At 32.8% G+C, this 23367-nt stretch overlaps 1 protein-coding gene across 10 annotated transcripts in view; it reads right to left on the reverse strand.

Moving 5' to 3' along the window:
• The window catches only part of LCORL (ligand dependent nuclear receptor corepressor like), a 166468-nt gene that overhangs the window by 17491 nt on the left and 125610 nt on the right, over positions 1 to 23367 (reverse strand). For 5 of the 10 annotated variants that reach the window (XM_036921033.2, XM_036921036.2, XM_036921035.2 and 2 more), the window contains 2 exons: positions 13975 to 14068; positions 1316 to 6114 (listed from right to left, as the gene is read on the reverse strand). The exons of 1 other annotated variant lie outside the window; for it this stretch is intronic. In XM_036921033.2, the coding sequence (XP_036776928.2) occupies positions 1316 to 6114; positions 13975 to 14068 (4893 nt within the window). Of the gene's footprint in view, positions 1 to 1315; positions 6115 to 9879; positions 12663 to 13974; positions 14069 to 23367 lie in introns of those variants that run through there. 4 more of the 10 variants (XM_036921037.2, XM_036921038.2, XM_036921039.2 and 1 more) reach the window with 4 other exon arrangements.

Consider the following 23367-nt stretch of genomic DNA (forward strand, 5'->3'; position numbering starts at 1 on the left):
ATTTGACCACCTATAAAATTTTAGTCATTGCATGTTAAAATTTTTAATCACTGCATGTTAGATATTACTGACATAAATATTTTAAAGTTATTCAGTTAAATAATTTAATTTTGGGGGCTATAATAATCTGACCTATTAAAACTCAAGTTTAATTACTGCTTTAAATATTTTAATATAAGGCTTAATAGGATTTTTTATTTTAAAAATATTTTTAAAAAATAACAAAAATAAAACCACCAATACCTTTCCCAACTCCCCCCCAAACTCCTATAAAATATACAATGGAACAATGCAACCATGTGATAAAGCATCCTTAGATTGCCAAAGGTAACCTGGCATTCTTTCGCATCAAGGAAGTAACCAATAAGCACCACCACACTCCTACAAAGTCTGAATTGTCTAGCCTCCATCAATTAACAGAGTTGAAGCTGGCTAGGTTGACAACTAGTGTTCATATATTATTTATGCTGGGTTCTATGGGTAATAGTGTTCCTGAGGCACCAATCAGGTAGTATAATTGAGCAAAGCACATATAATTACTTGCTAAAGTGATTTAGGTTTGCATTGAACTTAGCATTATCTTAAAATTACCTTTATATGATTTTCTCCCCTGGTAGGGTATGGATTATCTCTGGAAAAAAAAAATATCCTCATCTTTGTATCCGTGGAATCTAGGTCAGTGTCTGATATGAAAACTATTAACAAGTTTGTCGACTTCCTGAAGAAAAAGTATCTTGTTCCTTGACACTTTTTAAATAAGCAGTCTTAAAGTGATTCCCAAAGCAGTAGCAAAGGGCATAATAATGGTGAAAGTGAGACTGATATCCTAAGACTGTTATATATTATTACAGTCTTTATCAATCGAGCAAGTAGACAGTCTTCTTTCAGTTGGTCTCAAAGTTACTAATTTATCTAGACAGTAAGTATATGTTATCCTGTAGCATGGAAGTTAATTTTTAGTTGCTTGGGCATATCTTTCTGTCAAACTGTTTTCTGTATTTTATATTAGATCTATCAAATGCAGTAGTAGGTAATATAACTTTTATATTGATGATATATGTTCAAAATCCTTCCATGTGTCTACTAAATATATTTTGATTTGCTTGAAATCCTGGGCACAATAAGATGTGGGGAAGTGCACTGGTACACTTAGCAGCACCTAATCTCATGAGTTTCATACTAGGTGCCAAGAAATTAGGTTGTCCAAATATTTTGGAAATAAAACTAAGTCAGCTGTTCCTTTTCTACCCATTATCTCATACTTTACTCAAGGCACCTACAATGAAACTTTAAAATTAAGGAGAGAAAAACTTACCTAGTTGGGATTTTGAATAATAGTTTGCCATTTGTCCATTGTTGCAAGACTGTCGTTTATGTCTTTTTGTTGACATTTCTGTGGTCTTCCATGGTGGTCTTTTTCTTTTGTTCAATTTGCTAAGAACTTGAGAACTATCAGAAGGATTCTTGTCATAGTTAATACATTTATTTAATTTACTATTGTCAAGGTGGTTGGGAAATTTATCGGTTGAAAGACTATTTGCTTTAGCATTTTCTATTTCTTTAGATTGCTTTTTAAAACAATTTTGCCTAGCAGAATGGGATCTTAAGGTAAAGCGCCTTGTTTCTTCTACATGAGTCTGATGATTCCTTCCACTGTCAATAGATTCAGGAGAGTAAATTATTGTATTTACCTTAAAAGTATTTCTGTGTTCAAGATAGTTGATCTTTCTCAAAAATATTCTACAATCTTTTAAGGTTTTTGACCTCCAGTTATTTGGACATACATTTCCTAGTCTTGATCCCTTTTCAAAATCTTTTTGGCTGCAATTTGTTCCATTCTCTTTTGCTTCTGATTTACATTTATTCCCTAAACTAGCCCGTGTTTTGAAGTCAGACATTGCCACCCTGTGTTGCAAAAAATCACCCCTTATCTCAGGTGACAAAATAGACTGATTATCTACTGTGTTTTTTCCTTGGAGTGGGATGTCAGCATTTGCTCCCCCCTCAGTCTTATTTAAAAATTGGTTCTGGTAGAAAAATCGTAAATTCCTCCTTTTAGAGATCCAGTCAACTGTTCCATGGTGCAGCTTTCCCTCTCTTCTCCACCTTTTATGTGGCAACCTCTTAAACTCAGTTCTTTTTAATCTATCTATTGTTAAATTACTTTTCACATTTAGGAGTGGAGAGCTAACCATTTTATGCAGTATATGCAACTTCCCTGCTGATTTTGAAGGAGAAGATAGTGCAAATTTTTTAAAGTGCTTTCTGAAGGGGCTGGTATTAAAGTCAGAATATTTGGTCCCTAATCTAATTCCTCTGGTATTTATTACTTCCAAAGGGTTTCGAGCATTTGCTTTTCTAACTAGTGAAAGAGACTGTGTTTCTGTCGTTTGCATGAACCAGATACAGAGTTCATTCAAATCATATTTTTTCCGAAAAAGCATTTTTACAGGTGAAACTTCAAGTTCTAAAAGACAAGTTCCCAAAGGGTTTGCTATTTTGAAATTATCATTTTCAATGTGTTCTCTTTTTTTATGGACACAGTTTTCAGCTTCATCTCCACTCACTTGCACCCAAGCATTTGTTATTTGCTCAAATCTATTGTTTAATTCCTTTAGTAAGGAATCATTTGAAGTAGAAGCAGCCCACCACCTGAGCAGAGGGTTTGACGAAATTACCGGGTCCAAGGATACTTCAGAAATGGGTATTAATTTATCGTCCAAAAACTTTTTTGCATTCCTTGAATTTCTACCTCCTGGAATATCTTTGGAAGCTATTTCTATTCTTGACTGCCTATGGTTTTCCTTCTGACTTTTACCTTTCTGCAAATGGAGTTTATATGATTTATGGAGCACAGCATTTCGATAAATAAATGAGCTAGAAGATGCTAATGGATGTAAGAAATGCAGAGATGGTTTTCTATCCTTAATTGAATGTCTCAAAGGTATAGTAGCAACCATACTTTTTGATCCATTCTTAACTATGTCAGCCTCAGTGTGCCTTGTATCCACCTTATTGCACTGATGATCATACTCTTCGTCAGTTGGACTTTTTTCTAATATATTCTCTTGTTCTAAAGGAGGTAAGCAGCTGCTAATACTTACTTCTCTCTCCTGAGGTGAAATTCTATTAATAGTCACAGATATGCCAGAAATTTTCACTTTTGCAGGTCTACCAGGCTTCCTAACTATTGCCAAAGGCTTCTGATTTGGTCGAATGATGTTCTTGGAAGGCTGAGGTGTCACAGACTTGTTCTTGATAGGTCTCACATATTCAAAACCAGACCCCAAGACTGCACTTGCTGTAGTCAAATTTGAAACAGCACTGATTCTCTCACCAAAGTCAATTTTGTGCTCTCTACTGAGATTATCATATCCCATTGGAAAGTCAGCCACATTATTGTTTAAAGACATAACATTGCTTATGTTTACACTTCCTTCAGAAACATGTCTTTTGGTTCTTCTTGACCTTCCATAAAAAACAGTTACTGTAATAGTCTTTTTGTAAATACCTTCTTTAATTTCTGACATTAGAGATTCTGGGCTTTTCTTTTCATCACTACAGGACTCATTTCGGCAAATGGTGACATCTGTTTGATCACTTTTAGATTTGGGTGGTCTTCCAATTGGTCGCTTAATCTGTTTCACAACCTGGGGACCTATTTTTTTAGGTCTACCTGGTTTTCTTTTAAAAGATGAATCAATAGCACTGCTTGAATTTTCCTTAGGTTCTTCTTGTGGCTTACCAATATTCGTATCATCCATAAACACTTCAGAGGATTCTGAAGATTCTTTTGCACAATTAAATTTGTTTAGTTCTCTTTGAAGAGAGTCACTATCACTAAGATTAGAACTATAATTTTCAAAGTTATCATTTGGGATATCCTCACTTGTTTTTCCTTTTATTTCAGTTACATGATGGGTTTGGGATGGACATTTTTCAGAAGGAATATCAGTACTTGATTTGGAAGTACCAACTGAAGTTAAAGTATATTTCACTCCTTCACTGCTTTTAACCTCAGATAAAAACATGAGTTTGATAGGACTAGAATAGTTGGAAAAAGAACACCTTTCAATGGCTTCATATTTTGTTGATACATTCTGAACACTGGAAATTAAGCTACCCGTATCTAACTTTTCCATGTTATCAAGTTTTTTACTATCCAAATCTATTGTAAGTATAGGATTGCTTTTGGTATTGCTGGATGCTACCACAGCTTTAGATAAACTCTGTTCTTTGCATGTCATTTTGCTTACAGTAAGAGTCATATTTTTACCAATACTTTGATCCTTACTATCAATTTCTATCAACTTCTTGGATGCTTTATATCCTTCTGATAATGACTGATTATTCCAAGACGTTTTGGCCATATTTATTGTATCTTCCAAACGCTCCACAACAACTTGTAAGTTAGAATTCATTGCAATTTTGTTTAGGTCTATATTGTGTGAGCTTTCAATGTGAGTATTTTTTACTGGATCTTTTTTTTTTGTAGATTCAGAAACTTTTTTGGCCTTAGGTGATTTTTTGAAAACATAATTATTTGTTACATATATAGAGTACCACCCTGGAGGCACAATATTTCGTTTCGTTCTGCTCAAAAGTCCAGGAACATCACTTTTCAAAGGAGTTGGAGTATTCTCTAAGTTTGGATTCTCCTTACAATTTTGCAAAAAAATTTTTCCAGCTGCAGATTTCTCTTGTGATTTTATGCTCATTTTCTCCAGGGAAGTTGTTTTAAAGCTTTCTGAAAATGCATCTGAAGCCAAGTTAGTTTCTAAACTATGAAGAGGTAGTTGCAATGACTGTACTGCATAATCTGGTGAAAACAATGTTTCTGTATGATTACCTTGAAGGCTTTTAGGATTTTGTAAAGAAGGCCCTTGACAATGATAGAATTCTTCTTTGTCCATTGAAAATATCTCATCATTGTGCATCAATTTCCTTGAATTTTTTTCAGTGTATTTTTTTCTTATCAAATTTTCATCAAGACTAGCAAGTTCTCTTTTTATCTGTAAAGACTGCCTTCTAAACATGGGAGAATCAGGAGAGCTGTGCATTGCAAATAAGGTTTCTTGACGCTTTTGAAATCTTGTCTGAATTTTACTTTCTACCTTTTTATCATGTTGACTGAGTAATTCCATAAAACTATAATCACTGGACTTGGCATTATGCAAGAGGGAGGTTATTAAATCTCTCAATTTAAAATCATTATCTGTATTACAATCACTGCTAGATAATTTTATAAGGTTTGTCATATCTGTAGTTTCTATTGATTTTAATTTTTCATTAATACGATCCATTAAATCTTGAAAAATTATAGCAGTTTCACCTTTCTCATGATTTGTAGTACCATTATTGCTGTCTTCCAAGAGCAAAGATTCAGAATTACTGGATTTTGTAGTTTTATATTCTTTGTGATCACACTTGTCACTGCTTATTTCTGCTGGTGTGAGAGATGGAGGCTGGGTAATGTTTGCTTCAAGTCTGTTATTTTCTAGGGCTGAAAGCTCTGAGATGACGTCTTTCAGTTTTTCAAATCCTTCAGTCTGTACTGGTGACAATGGTGGTGGTGAGGGGCTTCGAGATCTACAAACGTCTTTAAGGCTGACTGTAACATCACATACTTCTCTTGATGGAAGCGGAGTATGAAAGGCCAATTTTGTGGAGTCAATGTTTGGTAACAGTCCAGAACAGCACCTGTGAGAATTATAACTGTTCGCAGTTCCTCTATTCACTACTGTCTTAATGTGTTCAACAGTTACAGTTTGGCAAGATAAACAATGTAAATCTTTAATACAGGCTGGCAGAGGCACAAAACGAGAGCTGTCTCTTTCATTTTGTAAACACCCTCTTTCTGCCAGCCTATATTCACAATTACAGAATAGACCATGTAAATCATCTTCAGTTAGGGGCTTTTGAGATTCTGAAGACACAGTATATGATGTATTACAATAACAAAGAGAAGCAGCATTCTGCTCTTGGACTAGAAATTTCAACATAGCCAAAACTTGTTGCTGGTGATGTATGCACAAAGATTCCAAAATTTTGCTTAATGCTGATTTTCCTTTTTCCATTTTAGTAGCTTCCTCTGATTTTGCATCAACAGTTGAACTAAAAATAAAAAATCAAACAAAAAATGAATTACAGCAAATATAAGGAGTTACCATTACAAGGAGTTACAATTTTAACAGAGTTTGAACAAAAGATATTTTGGTATTGCTGGATTCCCAACTCCTAGAGAGCTGAAATAATGACCTCCTGATTATTGTTTAGCAAAAATACAGTGAAGCACTGATAATTAATTTCCTATGACAAAGTATAAAAGTCAAAGCAAAGCCCTAGTTTTGAGATAATAGAAGCCGATCATTGGCATGGAGTATATTTACAGATCGCTCGCTAAGTTTAGTGCTTTTGATTTAATGGAAAAGTGCTTCAGAAGGAATCAAATATTTTTAAAGTAGATGTTTTGTAAGTTATTTCAGTGATTATCAGTCCATATTAGTGCAAATAAGAAACGTAAGATGTAGGAAAATATTTTATCATTATTTAAAATAGATATTTTTCAAAGTAGTGGAAATAAAATTATTACTTAAAGAGAACTTTGCACAGTCACAAGGAAATCAAGGGATTTAGTTTTCATGTAAGTAACAGAATGTCTTTTCTAAGAGTAAGCTGCAGGCATTTTAACTTAATAAGAAAATAAAAAATTTATGCTATTTAAAAATGAAATGTATTTCTAATTGATTTTTAAATACTTAAGTAATTATATCAGAACTAAAGGAATTACTTACCTAATTATTTAATTTCAAATGCTGGAAAATGTCCCACTGAAGAAACTAATATACATCTAATTTAACTAAGACCCAGGGTTACTTAGCAACCAATGTAGAAGTCAAAAGAAAAAATTTTGAAATCCAATACCAGCAGCGAGAAGAATAAAATATATTAAAAGATTTCTGTTTCAGAAAAGTATCTATTTAAACATATCACCAAACTCTGTATATTAAAATATCCTCCCACTCATGATTTTTTGTATTTGTTATCAGTTCCTGGTTTGTAGAAATTTTATTTAGGATTGGAATTGGGATATGCTGATTATGAATTGCTACAGAAGATTACATTTTGTAAAGTAGTCTTTTAAAATAAAAAGTGAAATTATTTAATTTTGCTCCCTAAAACCAAATTAACCTGTTTCAGATAAGTATGCAATATTTTATCTACATTTTATAAAAATCATGTTATTTCAGTAATAAAACCATCACAGCAAATTTTGAGTAGTAAATCAAAATTTTTCTAGAAAAAATATCTCTATAGTGGATTCAACCAATATTTCACTAAAACTAGCATGTGATTTGGTGTAAAGGAGCAATCAAACCAATTAAGAAGAGATATGAAATTATAATAAAACTTAAAATCCACTGCTGCCTATGAACAGATGAAGACAGGATCTAACCCTAGCATCCTTTCTGAAAATAATTTTTTGTAAATTTTATCACGGTTTGGAGTAAATTATGGAACTGACTTCCAAGATTCACTATTTAAATAATTAAAAAATTACTATGTAGACAACAAAAGGAGGAATGATGAACTAATATGAAACTGTGTTATACTCTTTTTCAGCAAATAAAAAATTTTAATTTTCATATAAACAATAAAAAACCCCAAAATGTTCTGATAGACGCAGTTCAATGGTTTCTTCAAAGTAAAGGCCTATTAAGCATATGAGACTAAATTGAGATTTTACATGTTTCTCAAAAAAACTACACTGTGCTGTATTTTAAAGATTAAGTTTCATACAGTTCCTGAAGTGCTCAAATGCTTTTACCTACAGGTAAAGTCAAAAGTCAAGTGTAAGTAGAAATAAAACTAATGACTAGTGTTAACTATTGTGAAAACTACTGATTTTATCTCTCTCTCCTGCCATTCCAAGGGAGATTTTTACTTTGAATTTCTTTTTCAGTTTATTGCTTTTAATAATGGGATTTCAAAGATACCACAGTCGCCAGTAATTTCCATCTAATGCTATATATGAAGAGTGACTTAATAAGCTTACTAAATTTTCAATTGGACACATTTGAGATATGTGTACAAGAGGTAGACACACACACATATGTGTGTATCTCAAATACTAGATAACTAAGTTTTCAAATTATAAGACTCCACAGTATGATTATTTGGCTTCAAATTTTTCTTTTCCATATTTTTTGCATGTTAGAATCACAAAGAAAAACCTAATATATGAATAAGTAACACATGTCTCCAAACTAGAATCTTTTCTCATGTTTATATAAAGGTTCTAAAATTTTATCTTTCATAGCTCTCTTGTTTTTAATGCTTAAAATTTTTTCTAAACTTTTCCTGTTTGATATATAAGCCAAAATATCCTATTTTTTGTTTATACCATTACAAGTTTTGTTGTTGAAGTAGTTCTTTGGAGAAAGTCAATTTCTAATATTAATAAAACTACTTCCTAGCGTGAATCAAAGAACTCAGTGTAGTCGGTTTTTTCTTTTCTTTTCTTTTTTTTTCTTTTACTGAATGAGTAAATCAATCACACACCAACAGTGCTGTAAATTTAAGTGCAAAAGCATTGAAGTGCTTTACTACAAATTACAACCTAGAAACACGTTAACTGAACAATTAAAATCCATACAATCAGATTTAGATATATAACAACACAAAGTAGAAACAGAATTACAGTACATTTACAACACAAGACAGATACATGAATTCATTAGAAAATATTGTAATAAATAATTCATGAATTATAGTGCAATTGATTTATGCATAAATATAACTAATTGCCTAACAATCAGTTTATATTAACAAAATCTGTCAAAATCAAGGCAGCCACAGAGTTTTACTAAATTACTGCGACAATGGAAATACTGCAATTAAAAAACAAATACAAGTATTTGTACTGTAAACAACTAAAAAAATCAGTCTCACTAAAGTTAGTATACAATTTAATATAAAATTGTCATTAGCTACCAGAAATGGTTTAAACAACTTTACTGAGCAGTAGTTTTCTAAAAACAGAGGCACTGTTTTTCTTTTCCTTCTTTTTTTAAAATATAAAATACTTGAGGAACATTCAAATAAGTAGAAAGCACAGAAGGGTTGCTTTCACCTTTGTTAAAGTCTGCTGAAACTGGATTTTTCAGAAAATTGTCAATAAGTTAATAACTGGTAACTAAATTTATAAAGTACTTTGAAAGTTTAACATAAAGAACATCTTAATAGAATCACTGGGGAGAAGGGGAACCCATAAATTTCCCTGCCTTTCCTAGTTTGTATAATTAAAAGTTAACTCAATAATTAGAAACATTTTGTTTCTCTTAAAAGTTATGGGTTGATCATTACTATAAACTATCAAAAAATATTTAATTTACTATTTCTGACCAAAAATAAATAATACAAGTACTAAAATGCTGCAAATTAACTATAATATCACCTATAAAACTACTGATCATGGTGAAGTCAATAGCAAAATGATCCCTGATTTTATGAATCCTGTAAAGTTTTTGGTCAGGTCATCTTTTAAATAATATAAAAGTGTTCTGTCAGTATCCCTTTACTACAAACTTCTCAATCAATTTATTAATGTAAATATAGTGTGAGGAATAAAAAAGCTCAATATAAATATTATGTAATGCATTTAAGCCCCCAAATTTTGCAAGTAAAATTCTGTATAAAGAGGTCAATAAAATTGTGTTGAAGCATTTACTTTATCTTTGCCTTTGTTTTTCAATGGGGGGAAGGGGAAATATACTAAATAATCCAAGTTCTGGCCCTCACAAAATATGGCTTAATTCTTTAAAAAGAAAGATGACCCTGACATCGGCTGTTTTGCAATCTATTATGTATACTTTCTTGGGGGGAAAAAAAAAGAGCAAAATGATTCATACCCCAGTATGCAGGTAACATTAATAGCTGAAGAGGGTTCAGTACAGATCTAGGAGACCAAATAACTACTTGACTGTGTAGTTTCCCACCCTTCAGTTTAAGCATCTGTAAGCAGTTTTTAAATGTACTAGCTGAAAATCTCTTTAGTATCACATGTATATGTGACTATTAGGTTAGATGATTACAAGTGTAAAAACACAAGCATTTGACAAGGTGCACTTTTTAAAAAAATTCAGCTTTAAGTACTCCTTTTGGACTTAAGAAAACTGGTTTAGAAAAGTGATTGGAACCTGAATTTTAATAGAGAAAAGGGGCATTTGGAAAAGTTCGAAATGTATGAAGCAAATCCCCATTCTTTATATGGAGGCACATGCTTTACAACATTTTACCACTAAAACTGCATACTCCATAAATCCAACATGGATACTCTGTGAACGACATTTTAAAACTGCTATATATAAAAATTACTGTCCTCTCTTAAAGAGTCTAGTAAAAGTTAAAATGCACTGCCCAGCTTCTAACTACCCAGTTAGTAGAGAGTTTACATTACTGAAAGTTCAAAACAGCTTCAGTGTTAAATATTTGTAAATCTATTCAAGACCCTGAACAAACTGCAAATTTGGTTATTAGCAAAATGATAATGTATCGCCCACCAAAATGAAATCTGTAATTCATTTTGATAAACTGAAAATGTTTTGAAATGTCACAGCAGCAAATATATTAAAGTTACACTGAGGTTTTTCAATAGGAGTGTGTCACAATCCTTAAAATTTGAAGTAGTCATAACATCAACTAACCAGCACATTTAAACCAAAGTATCATTCTCAAGCTTTTTCTGCGCACATTATAAACATGCTCTAAGTTGCATTCCAACTTCTTTTCTAACCTTACACATTAGCTTATTTTTCAAATGAAAAACAAAATTAAATTATTTTAATAATTAAATTTAAATTACTTTTTGTTCTTAGTATTCCATCTTATATTAAAGGATTCTATAGCTGCTGGGGTTAGCTATGTGTCAGTTTTTTTAAAAAGTATATACCTTATAACCCCAACTTCCTGCTAAATCAACTATTAAATGATAAATATTAAATTTCATTATACATATCATTTAAGGTTTTCTTTTTCTATTCCTGGTGGATGCACTTGAGTGCATTTCAAATTTCATAGAATGTACTGTAGTGTACAAATACTGTATATATTAATTTTTCTTAATGTGGAGATAGCTGTCTAAATAATTTAAACTTCAACTGGTTGTCTGACATACTTACAATAACTGTAAGTATATTATGTAAAAGTGTTGACAAACTATCAATATCATATTCCCATTATAAGATGGTTCTACTGAATGGCTGGAGTGGTCTTTTACCAATAAAAATGTTTCACTTGACAATTACTTTTTTTCCCACAACGCTTTATGCTATTGACTACTAAAGAAAACCTGAATCTTTTTCACCTATTTATACAAGGATTAAATACAAACTATCAGAATTAGGTAACTATATAATTCTGTCCACAGTGAAAACCCTGAATAAAACTTTTTTCAAAAGGCATGTAAGTGGTTTTGAACTGTAAAATTTCATGTCTCCTGTCAAAGTGAGCATCTGTAATTCCGTGTGTATATAGACACACAAATACACACTTGTGCACATACACACACGCAAACACACATACACACACACGCACATACACACATACAAACATTTTCCTAACAAGTAATCTACACAGGCTTGCTGCCATTTTTGCAGCTGCCAGTCCCTGAATCTGTCATATTATATAACCCAGTGTCTGGTAATCGCAGTTTCTTCTTCGGAGGAGTCTTCAGTGTTCCAGATCTTTCTTTTACCTTGTATTCTAAAGTGCTGTGAGGTACCCCATAAATTCCTTGTGCTTTGGAAACACTCATTTTTCCACTCATTACCATTGCAATAGCCTCTTCCATTATTTCATGATCATATTGCCGATAACGGCCACGTTTTTTCCTGGGCTGCTTACTATCTTTTCGATCCAATCCATCTTCAGTAGTTTCAGAGGTTCCATCAACTGTTCCATTTTTAGAATTAAGACACAAAGGAGAGAGGTCCCCATGTAGAAAGTAAGAGTCAACACTTGAGTGAGTTATGGGCCCAGAACATTCTATTTTGTTCTGTTTAGGGAGTATATTTTTCAGTTTTTGGAGAGCTGATCCTTCTAGGACTGGAGAGGTTTTGGAAACTTGATACATGACATCCAGCAGACCATGACCATCAGATTGTGGTTTTGAAACAGAACTTACTCGTAGCTGAGGAATTTTTAACTGTACAGTCGGATGTGAAGTTTCATATTGTAGGCTTTCATTTTTTTCTTTGAATTGAGTAACCATTTTCTGTAGAGTTAACTGATGGAGGTAACTGGAAGCTGTTGGGAATTTTAATTCTGAGGTTTCAAGTAGATTGAGTTTACTTTTTTCTGTGCGCTCTGCTTGAGCTCTTGCCCACAAGGCTACTTTTTGCAGCACTGCACAAGTTTCTTTACTGTCTTTATGTGAGTAACTATCATTGAAATCTCGAGTTTTGTTTTTAAAAGATGCAGGCTTCCCTGCTGGTAAGGCTTCTAAGTGGAGAAGTAAAGTTTTTTGAGGTATGCCATAAAGTATGCCTGCTTTATTTATGTCCAGTGCTCCAGACTGAATGTCTTTCAAAGCTTTTGAGAGCAAACCATCTGCAAACTCAGCACTTCTTTCCACATAGTCCTCTCTGTTTCTGTGTAGTCTCCTGGATGGATGGAATGAAACGATGGTAAACTGATGCATGAGAGACTCTCACACAGCTATGGAAAGGGAGGGTCCACTCCTTTATTATACTCCTTGCTTAGGTAACATCACTGCTTATGACTCTTTTAAGTCTGTGAGATGTAGTAGTTACTCCTTATCAAAGCAAACGCTACAGTCCTGGTAGGACAATGTGTCAATCATACGGTGGCCTCAACGGGCAGACCTTCCAAGAACATAAAATCCTAACTCAGTATTTGTAATAATATTCTCATGATGTTGCTATTCCTCTGACAGATGCTTGCAGAGCAACACTTAAAATTTTTGTTTGTACAATTAGAGCTCCATTATAAAAAAGTACCCAAATCCTAAAGGAGTTTTTGTTAGTAGAAACGTGACGTTACCGCTAAACAAGTAATAAAAGAGTCAACCCCTTTAAAGGAAATTTGTAGCAGCAAGAATATTTCCAAATACAAACATCCCATATTTCCACAGCACTAATTTTTCTCTAGATAAAAACTTAAAAACTTGTAACACGTAGATTAAGTTGTATTTGGGTGAAATAATTTTAAATATAATAAATGTTATTTCTATTTCAAATGTATCACTGTAGTTTCCAAAGTTTTTTAAGCAGAAAGCTTACTATACCTTATGACTCAAAAGCTACTACAGCCTTAGTTGAAACAAATTATACTCAACACCTATGACTTAAATGTGACAAAAAAGCTTCCTACGCGGTTTGTTAATGGGAAGATGCAAAAGTTACAAAAAAAAATCCAAAAACCCAACAGAATAGCATTTCACTATTAATTATTTCTTTAATTTAATGACAGCTTTCAAAACATGAAAGGACATTTTGTGGTGATTCTAGATATATTAGTTTGCCACCACACCTAAAGCACAATGAAAAAAATATAAACACTATAAGTTGTAAGAATTAACAAGTATAGTACTTTGAAAACTTGATTATTTAAAAAAATTAAATAATGAAATTACATAGTTCCCTTAAAATTGCCTCCTGAATACTGAATTTTAAATTCTCTTTATTCATCCTGCTTCTTAGTTTGTATTCTCTGACTAAGTTGGTAGTTCATTTTAGTAACATGAACTAAAGTTTGGTGATTGTTCTGATAACTTTTCTTTAACAGAAAGAATAAAAAAGAAAGAGAAAGGACAAATGAAAAGTATGAGAGACACACACTTATGAGTGACAAAAATTTTGGAGGAAAACTATGTCAGTCCTACTCAGAGTAATATTAAGAGTTCTCTGCAGAGATAATTTTATATTAATATTAAATTTCCTAGATATTGCTTACCCAGCCATTGAATTTTCAGAAGAAGGATCACATATGGATGACTCTTCAGATTTTATGCTGGTTTTCTTTGTAGAGAGATCTAACACTCCATCCCCTATAATTTTTGCAAGAGAAGAAATTTTATATTTGTGACAGACAGGTAATCCTTGCATTTTAACATTTTTCATATTTTGCTCATCTACTAACTCGTGACCTAAAAATTAACATTTGTATTTCACATGTGGCCATTAGCAATGCTCATCTTGTGGTTTTAGCAACAGGACATGACTGGGGAGGCACTACAAAGGAAAAAAGAAAACAGAAGGAGCGGCATTTCCAAGTAACAGGAAGAAACGAACAGGCTATGATATAAAATCTGTTTACAATCAACCCTTGGTCACCTTTCCCACTATTTTGCAGTGAACAGACATTTGACTGCTCATCCATAACTGTTTTCTATTCAAGGGTGCCAAGATGATGCTTTGGGAAAGGAGGAATGATGTAAGTTGTACAAAACAGGAAGCTCAGAAAATAAGATGATGAATAAGAACCTTAATGAGCATTTGCTAGGACTAGCAACATGTGAAACATATACTTTAGGTAAACTGTGACTCTATGAATAAGCAGCATAGTTTTTAGATGTCTAGGGATAAAATTTTATTGTTTTAAATAATTGAAATGTACAACAGTTGATCCATTGTTTATGTAATATATTGTGGTCATATCTGTGATTGGATGAAGACATAACTTAAGGTAATGTAACATTTTAGGAAAAATTCCCATTCAGAAGACATTTTGTTATTAAATACATATTTGTATTTGTTATTAAAATATAATTCTTTATTACAATTATAATACTGAATTTACAAATAGAACAATTCAATATTCAGACATTTTGTTACTCTGACAAACTTCAAGATCAAAAATAAACTGAATTTAAAACACAGCAATAAATAATACCATGAATGCTTTTACTGATAGCTAAAACACTGAAAATTTAAGAAATCATTACAAGAAAATACATGTTTTAAAAATATACTTAAAAATTCAATTTAGTTTTTAAAAAAAGTCAACTGGGTTTTACTGTTATCATACAAATTTAATAACATTTAAGTTCCTTGGCAAGAAACGAAAAAAAAAAATTAAAATGTTCCACCCATAGCCCACTATGTAGAATTAAATATTAATTTTATTGAGTGTTTACTATGTGCAAAGAATTGTTTTAAGAATCTGGAAAGCAGCAGTAAAAAAAAAAAAAAAAGCATATAAAGTACCCTGTCTCTTTGGTGCTTAGGGCCTAGAGAGAGAATTCATATTCCAAGCAACTGTAGTTCATGTTGATTGTAAGCGCTACTTAGGAAAAATAAAGGACAGTAAGTGGACAATAGTAATGAGGGCAAGGCTGAATAGGTTCCTATTTTACTGAGTAGTATTAGTACAGGCTTCTTTGACTCAGAGTCCTGAACAAAGTGAGGGTACCAACCAAGCAGATTACTCTGGAGAAAAGCTTCAGGAAGGAATAAGTTAGTGCAAAAACTCTGATATGGAATGGTATGTCTGGAATGTCTGAGGAATAACAGAGAGACCAGGGTAGCTAGAGTGGAGCAAGCCAGGCAGAGTAAGACATGAGAAATATCACAGGAAGGCAGATCACACTGGACCTTACAGGCCATGGTGAGAAATCTGAACTTTAGTCTGATAACAGGAATTTCTACCTATGTCTCTGATCACTTCTTCTTTATCTCCTTAAAAATGGGTCTTTGTCTTTCTTTTAGTACCTCAATTTATCATTCCAGTCAGCCTTTGGCCCTTTCTGCTTTTTCTTACTGTATTCTCTAGGAGATTCCTGGACTTCAATTATTAATAATTTATATTCAATTTATTCCTAGAAAATGTTAGTAACATACAAATCTATAGTATATTTTTCTACAGTGTAAAGTATGCAAAACACTACACTAAGAGCATTACATGTTTTAACCCATTTAGTGCTTATACAGCACAATATATAAATAGGTCTTAATTTGCAAATTTTAATGATAAAACTGAAAGTGAGTTTAATTATCTTGCCCAAGGTCATGAAGATGTAAGCAGTGAAATTCAAAACCAGGAAGTCATATTCCAGTCTGCACTCAACTACAATTCTAATCTGTATAATACCTTAAAAAGACAAATTACAAAATTGGTAATGGTGTAATAAATGTGACATGGTCATTATTAGTTTGGGAACACACCTCTTTGGAAACAATCTAGCAATATGTTATCAAAAACCTTTAAAATGTTCATAATCTTCTAGGTATCTATCTTAAGAAAAGAATATTTATTACAACAATGTCATATTAGAAGACTTCCGATTTGCTGACCGTGTTTGACAGCCCATCGTGTTCATCCAAAAGTGATGTTTTTAATAAGTTGTTATTGAAATGACAATAACAAAAATGTGTATAAGTACAGTTTACTGAATCTACACAAACTGAACATCTCTACGTAAGCAGCATCTAGATGACCACCACCAACCCAGACGCCTCCCTTTCCCCTATCTCCTTCTGGTCACTAATGCACCCCTATCCCCACCATCTTGACTTCTAACCACTTTATGCATTCTCTTTGATACAGCAATTTCACTACTAGGAATTTACTCTGAGATAAAAATTAAGATTGAGAGCAAAATCTTAGCTCAAGTATATCTACTTATATATGTCTGAAGGTGTAGAATTCAATATAACATAATCCTTCCACAAAATAGAATACTACTCAGCTAAATAAATCAATTTAACTATTAAAATGACTGCAAAAAAAGTCTAGTAATATAAGGATATTTAAAAATATTATTTACAAAAACAAAAGTTACAGATGATTATATAATGTATGATTTGTGGGAATGAGGTCTGGGAGGAGGGGAGGAGGGAAGGAGAGGGAGAGAGAACAACTGACCTAAAGAAATGCTTTGACTCAAGTTAAAAGTTTTTGGCAAATATATTTCACAAATGATGCAACATATCAAGGCCACATAAGGTCTATTTTCAGTGATGCTCAAGTGATCAGTGTCCTGATGGTGACAGTTTGACCCCTCCCATTGTAAAATTCTCCAAAGAACTTTTCCTTTAACAGTTTTATCTTTTGATGATGTTGATTCAATTATCTTATTAGGAATTGCCAGACAGTAATATTCTTTCCCATTTTTTAAAATTAAGGCATTGTTGACATACAATCTTATGTTGGTTTCAAATATACAACACAGTGGTTCCACAGTTACCCATATTATTAAATCCTCACTCCCTCTAGTGCAGTTACTATCAACAGAGAAAGATGTTACAGAAGCATTGACTATGTTCTCCATGCTGTACTACTATCCCTGTGACCAACTCACATTGTGTATATAAATTATTGTGCCCCTTTATCCCCTTCACCCTTCCCTCTCACCTATGCCAATCCCTCCACCTTGGTAACCACTATTTCCTTCTTGGTGTCAATGAGTCTACTGCTATTTTGTTCCTTCTGCAAAACAGTAATAGTGTAAATCTATCATGTCTTCTGTATTTATTACTGGAATTCTTCAAGAATCTTTCCTAAATTAAAGCTATTTGGTTGTCCTGAAATACAGTTTATAAAAGAAAAGCAGGATAAATGCTTAACTTTTTCCTTTAATTGGTCATTTTCACAGTAGTGAATTGGTATGCTACGTACCTCCAGCGTAGACTTACGACTTTTGAGGGGTATTCTGTTTCTTTGATCATCATAAACTATTGGATTTTAAAACATTCAATATGCTTCTATTACCATTGTTCTTCATTTTGATGCTCGAATGTTCTCATACTCGGCCAATGGGGAACACTTTAGCAAACAGTGGATCCTGGATTCTGTTGATAAATTAGTCTTTGGAGCTTCTTTGCTTGTTGGCACAAAAATGTTCTGGGTTTACTTTATTTTCTAATTCAGACCTGGATTCCAAGGAGGCCTGCTTCCTTTTAGAGGAAAATAATGTTTATAGACCACAATCTAGGTCTAGGTTGACTGCTGCTGAGTCGCCATTACGTATCGAGTAGTTCAGTAGGCAGATTAGGGAATACATATTTTTGAAAAGAAAAAAACTTTGACTTTGCACTGACATTTCCAATCCACATGTAATATCATATCGTTTTCTTTGATTTTACTAGTTTGTTTCTTCTCTTACTCTGAAAATCTTAGTTTCCTTACAATGTTAAAATGCTGTTTGATATACCATGTAGATTCAAAATAACAATGGCAATATTACTACTAATATTACCAAAAGAGGTTTAGGATCTCTTTGAAGCTCTCCTTATCCTTAAAGTATATTCTACTAAGAATGTATAGGCAAAATACTGTGTAAAGTCACCATACATATCTTTTCTCAGTGTCAATATGTTATTAACTTGATGCAGCCAGGTTCATTTGTTATATTCTTTTTCAAACATTAGGAATTGCTTTAATTTTTAAAAATGTTCATTCTTTGGAATATGTAGGATATTTACATAATATTATATAACAAGATTAGTTCACAGCACTTCTATCCTGTTCCCTCTTGCTTCATTTACTTCATGCTTTGTTCTCACAAAAGAGAATGTATAATATACACTGTTCTACATCTGGCTTTTATCACCTAACAATAAAACCTGGAAATGTCACTATAAAGAGATTCTTCTCACCCCCTTTTTTTTTTTTCAGATGCTGATTCTTCCACTGTGTGGATGTACAATAATTTAATTGACCACTTCGGTTATTTCCAATCCTTTGCCATTGTAAATAATGCCCTTAATAACCTTGAATATGTATCATTCCATATTTGTGTAAATGCATATATAAGTTTAGGAGATACTGTCAATTCCCTTCCATAAGTATTGTATCCGTTTGTATTCCCTCACTAATGCACAAAAGTGTTTGTTTCTTCAAAGCTTCACCAAACAGGTTATGTTGTTAAACTTGAACTCCTAGTATCTAATAGGTATGAACGACATATGAGTGTGTATTTCCTGTGAGTATAGGAGTGTATTTTCCTGTTTAAAGACTTTAAAAATTTCTTCTACGAACTGACAGTACAATTATGCTCATTTCTCTATCAGGTTATTGATCTTTTACTTCTCAATTTTTTGAAACTTTCAATGCATTAGATTTAATAGTCTTATTTTGCAATATAAATTGCAAGTATTTTTTCAGAGAATGCCATTTGCCTCTTAATTATTCTAATGGCTCTTTCTTCTTTATCACACACAAGTTATTTTTACATACTGAGATTTATCATTTTCTCATTGTTAAGGTGATATTTAAGTTGAGATATAAATGATGAATAGGTATTAGCCAGAGAATTATGAAGAGCTCAAGGCAGAGTAATCTAGGCAAAACGATCAACAAAAGTGAAGGCTGTGAAGTGGAGTGAGCTCGGCATGGCAGAAATGGGGAGAGTAACTAAGCCAGAGAGAAAGGAATGAATCCAGAGAAGAAGGCAGGGAGAGATAAAATCTTAGAAAAGCCATATAAGTTATGGAAAGTAATTTAAATTTTGTTCTTCAAGTACTAGAGAACTAAGAGGAAGATTTAAGTATAAAAGTAATATCAGCTTTACTTTAACTTGAGCATGAAAATCCAGGTTTAGTACACTGATCAAACTATAACAAATATTCCAGAAAAATGTAATGGCTACAAAGGAAGCTGGTTTCTTTTCTTTTTTTCCTTTCTTTGCTTCATACAGCTATTAGGTTAGTAAGTGATGGTTTGTTTACATGATAATATTTATGGAATGTCTGAATTTGAAGTACAGGGCTTTTTGTTTGCGATATTTATAAAATAGAAAAAAGGAAAAACTCAGCTTATATATACTATAACAATGATATTTCTTGACACTCTATAATCTGCCTTTATGGAAAAACTTTAAATACCTCTTCATTTTTAAGTAACTGAGACAATCTTCATACAGTTGCTCAAACATACCTGATTCGTTCCTGCTTTCTTTGAATTCTGATATTTTTGTCTTTGTATTTGCTATTTCTTCTCCATGGAATGCCCTGCATTCAGATCTTCATCTGGAGGACTTCTCATTATTCAAGTTCTCTGGTCAAACTCACTTTTCAGGAAGACCTTCCTGACCACCTTACCTAAAATATCCTCATATGTCCCTCTTATTATCTTGCTTATTGATTCTTTTGTGAAATTAAGGGCATACTGGCAGGCATATTTCAAAAAAGTAACAAGTAACTTCTGGCAGTGAAAAATACAGTAACAAATTAGAAACCCAAGATACAGGTTAAACAATGATTAGAACAGCTCAAGAGAAAACCAGTAAGTCTGGAGATAGTTTTAAATAAATGAATCAGGATCCAAAACAAAGAGACAAAGAGGTAGAAGATAGGAAAGAGAAAATAAAAAATATGGAGGACAATATGAGAGGATCCCAAAATACATCTCAGCAGATTTTGACAGGAGATAAAATGAAAGTTACAGAACATTTAAAAAGATAATGGCCAAATAAAATATGATTAGAGACATCTGTCCTCAGTTTTAGGAATCATGACTCCGAAAGAGAATGAATAAAAGAAATTATACCCAAGCTTATACAAGACAACCTACAGAACATTGTAAACAAAATAGGGAAAGACAGAAAGGAGTTAAAAGTAGAGTATGAAGATTACCTACAAAGGAAAGACTAGTTGGGTAGTTAGAGCAACAACAGAAATCAAGACACAATCACAGTAGAAGTGCTGAAGAACAAACAATTGTCAGACTAGATTTTCATACCCAGAAAAACTATCTTATAAGAACCAAGGCAAATAAATGAACAAAAAGCCTGAGAGCTTCCTACTGACAGATCTGTATTAAAAGAACTTCTGATCCCAGAAGAAATTCTGAGATACAGGAAGGAATGGAGAGCAAAGGAAAAGGTAATCATATGCAAATCTAAGGAAAAATTGATGATATAAAACAGTTAATAATGTTTAAGTTGTGATGTCATAAAAAGAGAACTAAAGTACTGATATAATGGCCACATGTGCTGGGTGAGGTGGGAAGTTAAAACACTAAGTGCCTTATATTAACTGTTGAGTTAACTACTCATTTAAAGCTTTCTAGCATAACCACTAATAGAATAGCAATAGAGTATTTAACTTTAAAATTAGCAAAGGAAAAAAGTGAAATAGGGAAATAACATCATCTAAAAGAAAATAACATAGGAAGAAAAAAATAAAAAATGGGAGAAACAGCACAAAATCAGATGAGGAAACAAATAATTATAAGGATGATAAGTGCTCCCCAAAAATATAAGATGCTACGTGATATAGGAGACCTACACTGGTAGGAATTAGTAAGAGAGAGTGAGAGGGTGTGTGTGTGTGTGTGTGTGTGTGTGTGTGTGTGTGTTTCATGAGTAAGAGTTCTTTAGAAAAAAATGGTGGTGGGTAGGGAGTGGCTTATACAGACAGGCAATAGCATGTGTGAATGTTGTGTGTGTGTGTGTGTGTGTGTGTGTGTGTGTGTTTCATGAGTAAGGGTTCTTGAGAAAAAAATGGTGGTGGGTAGGGAGTGGCTTATACAGACAGGCAATAGCATGTGTGAATGTTGTGTGTGTGTGTGTGTGTTTCATGAGTAAGGGTTCTTTAGAAAAAAATGGTGGTGGGTAGGGAGTGGCTTATACAGGGAGGCAATAGCATGTGTGAATGTTTTGAAGCCAGAGTGTTTAACATATTCAAGAAACTTTGAAGAAGCTAGTATGAAGACAGGAAAGAGACACAAAATGAGGTTGAATAGGTAGGAAAGAGATGGATCTTAGTGAGTTCAGGATTTTAGACCTTTTTCTAAGATCAATGCTAACCCATGAAATGGTTTTAAGCAGATGAGTGGTATGCCTTGATTTGGAATTTTTAATGATCATTCCTTTCCTCTTTCCCTAAAGTCAGAGAAGGTTCGTTTGGAAAGGACATGAATATCTAGGAGTATTATGTTCTTATTCTTCAGGTTTATTTAAATGTAGCATCTTCCCAAGCATGGAACATAACATTTTCTTCCATAGGTGTTTAGCCTTGGAAAACAAAAGCTCAACTTAGAAAAATAAGATAGATAATTTTATTGCCTTCATTAGTGGGTACTCTTCTGAACTGAACTTTAAAAACTATTGTCCTAACAGAGCAAGGACAAACTTCCTTCATAAATAGTGTGGTTAAACACAATACCACAAAACCACACATGGCTCCTAACTACAGTTCAACATCTCAGCTGACAAGTTCACCTTCTTCAATCTTAGCCAAGAATCAAGCTAGCGTAAGCAGAAGCAAAAGATATGCAATGACAACTACACATATTGCTGAAATCCATATATTTTATTCAGTGCAGTCTCCCAAATGCTCACTTAATGCCTAGTTGATATTAGTCTCATACATAATTTGTTAAAAAAGAAATGTTACTCAAACTAGAAGATGTGATTTTCAAAGTTCAGCCTACTGATAGCAGTATGAAGTAATAATTTCTTTAAAAATTTCTTTTGCTTATCTGTTGCCAATATGCTTAAGGGAAAATAATTCTAAAAACGTGATGTCATTATAAGGCAGTGCAATAATTAATGTTCATCATGACAAATGTTCATATGTTGTTTAAGGAAGTATAAAGACATTTCAGGGTATTTTCCATCCAAATTTTTAAAATAAAAAGTTTCACTGCTAAAAATCATAAACCCAATAAAATCTCAACTGCCATTTTAGTTGTCAGAAGCATTTGAAAATAGGATTTTTAATCATATATCATATACACACTGGGGATACAAAAGTGAATAGAGAGGTTCCTGCTCCCAAAGGTAGCTTACAGAGGGGAAATGAACATGGAAACAACTACAATGCAGTGCAGAATTTAAAGTTCTATCAGAATCATCACTGGACCTCATGGCAGAAAACTATACGAACAAGGCCAATGAAGTGTTCCCATCTCAGCCCACATTTGATCTTGTTTTGTGTAGGACTCATAAATTCTTCATGATTGTTACTATAATGATAAAGATCTTTAAGTTGCAAATTTCTTCCTTTGAACTTGCATTTTTCATCATAAATATGTCAGCTTCCTTTTTTCCTGTTGATGATATGTTTTAGTTTTTTTTTGTAATGTGGGAAATCATAAAGGTTTTCAAATGTGGAATCATCTGTGCCTCCCTAGTCATTATTTATTGTTTTTTTATACTTCACTATATTCAATTTGCTAATATTTAGGATTTTTGCACCTAGATTTGTAAGACCAGTTTGCAACTTTTCTTTCTTTTGTTATCTTTGTCTGGTTTTGGTATCAAGATTATATCAATTATTTCTCTTTCCCATTCTTTAAGATAGTTTGTAAAGACAGGAATTATCTGCTGCTTTAAGGTCATGCAAAATCTTATAAAACCTGTAAAGTCACTTGGGATTGATAATGTTTTAGATTTACAGGTCA

Source organism: Manis pentadactyla, chromosome 5 (assembly GCF_030020395.1).
Source record: "Manis pentadactyla isolate mManPen7 chromosome 5, mManPen7.hap1, whole genome shotgun sequence".
Lineage (NCBI taxonomy): Eukaryota > Metazoa > Chordata > Mammalia > Pholidota > Manidae > Manis > Manis pentadactyla.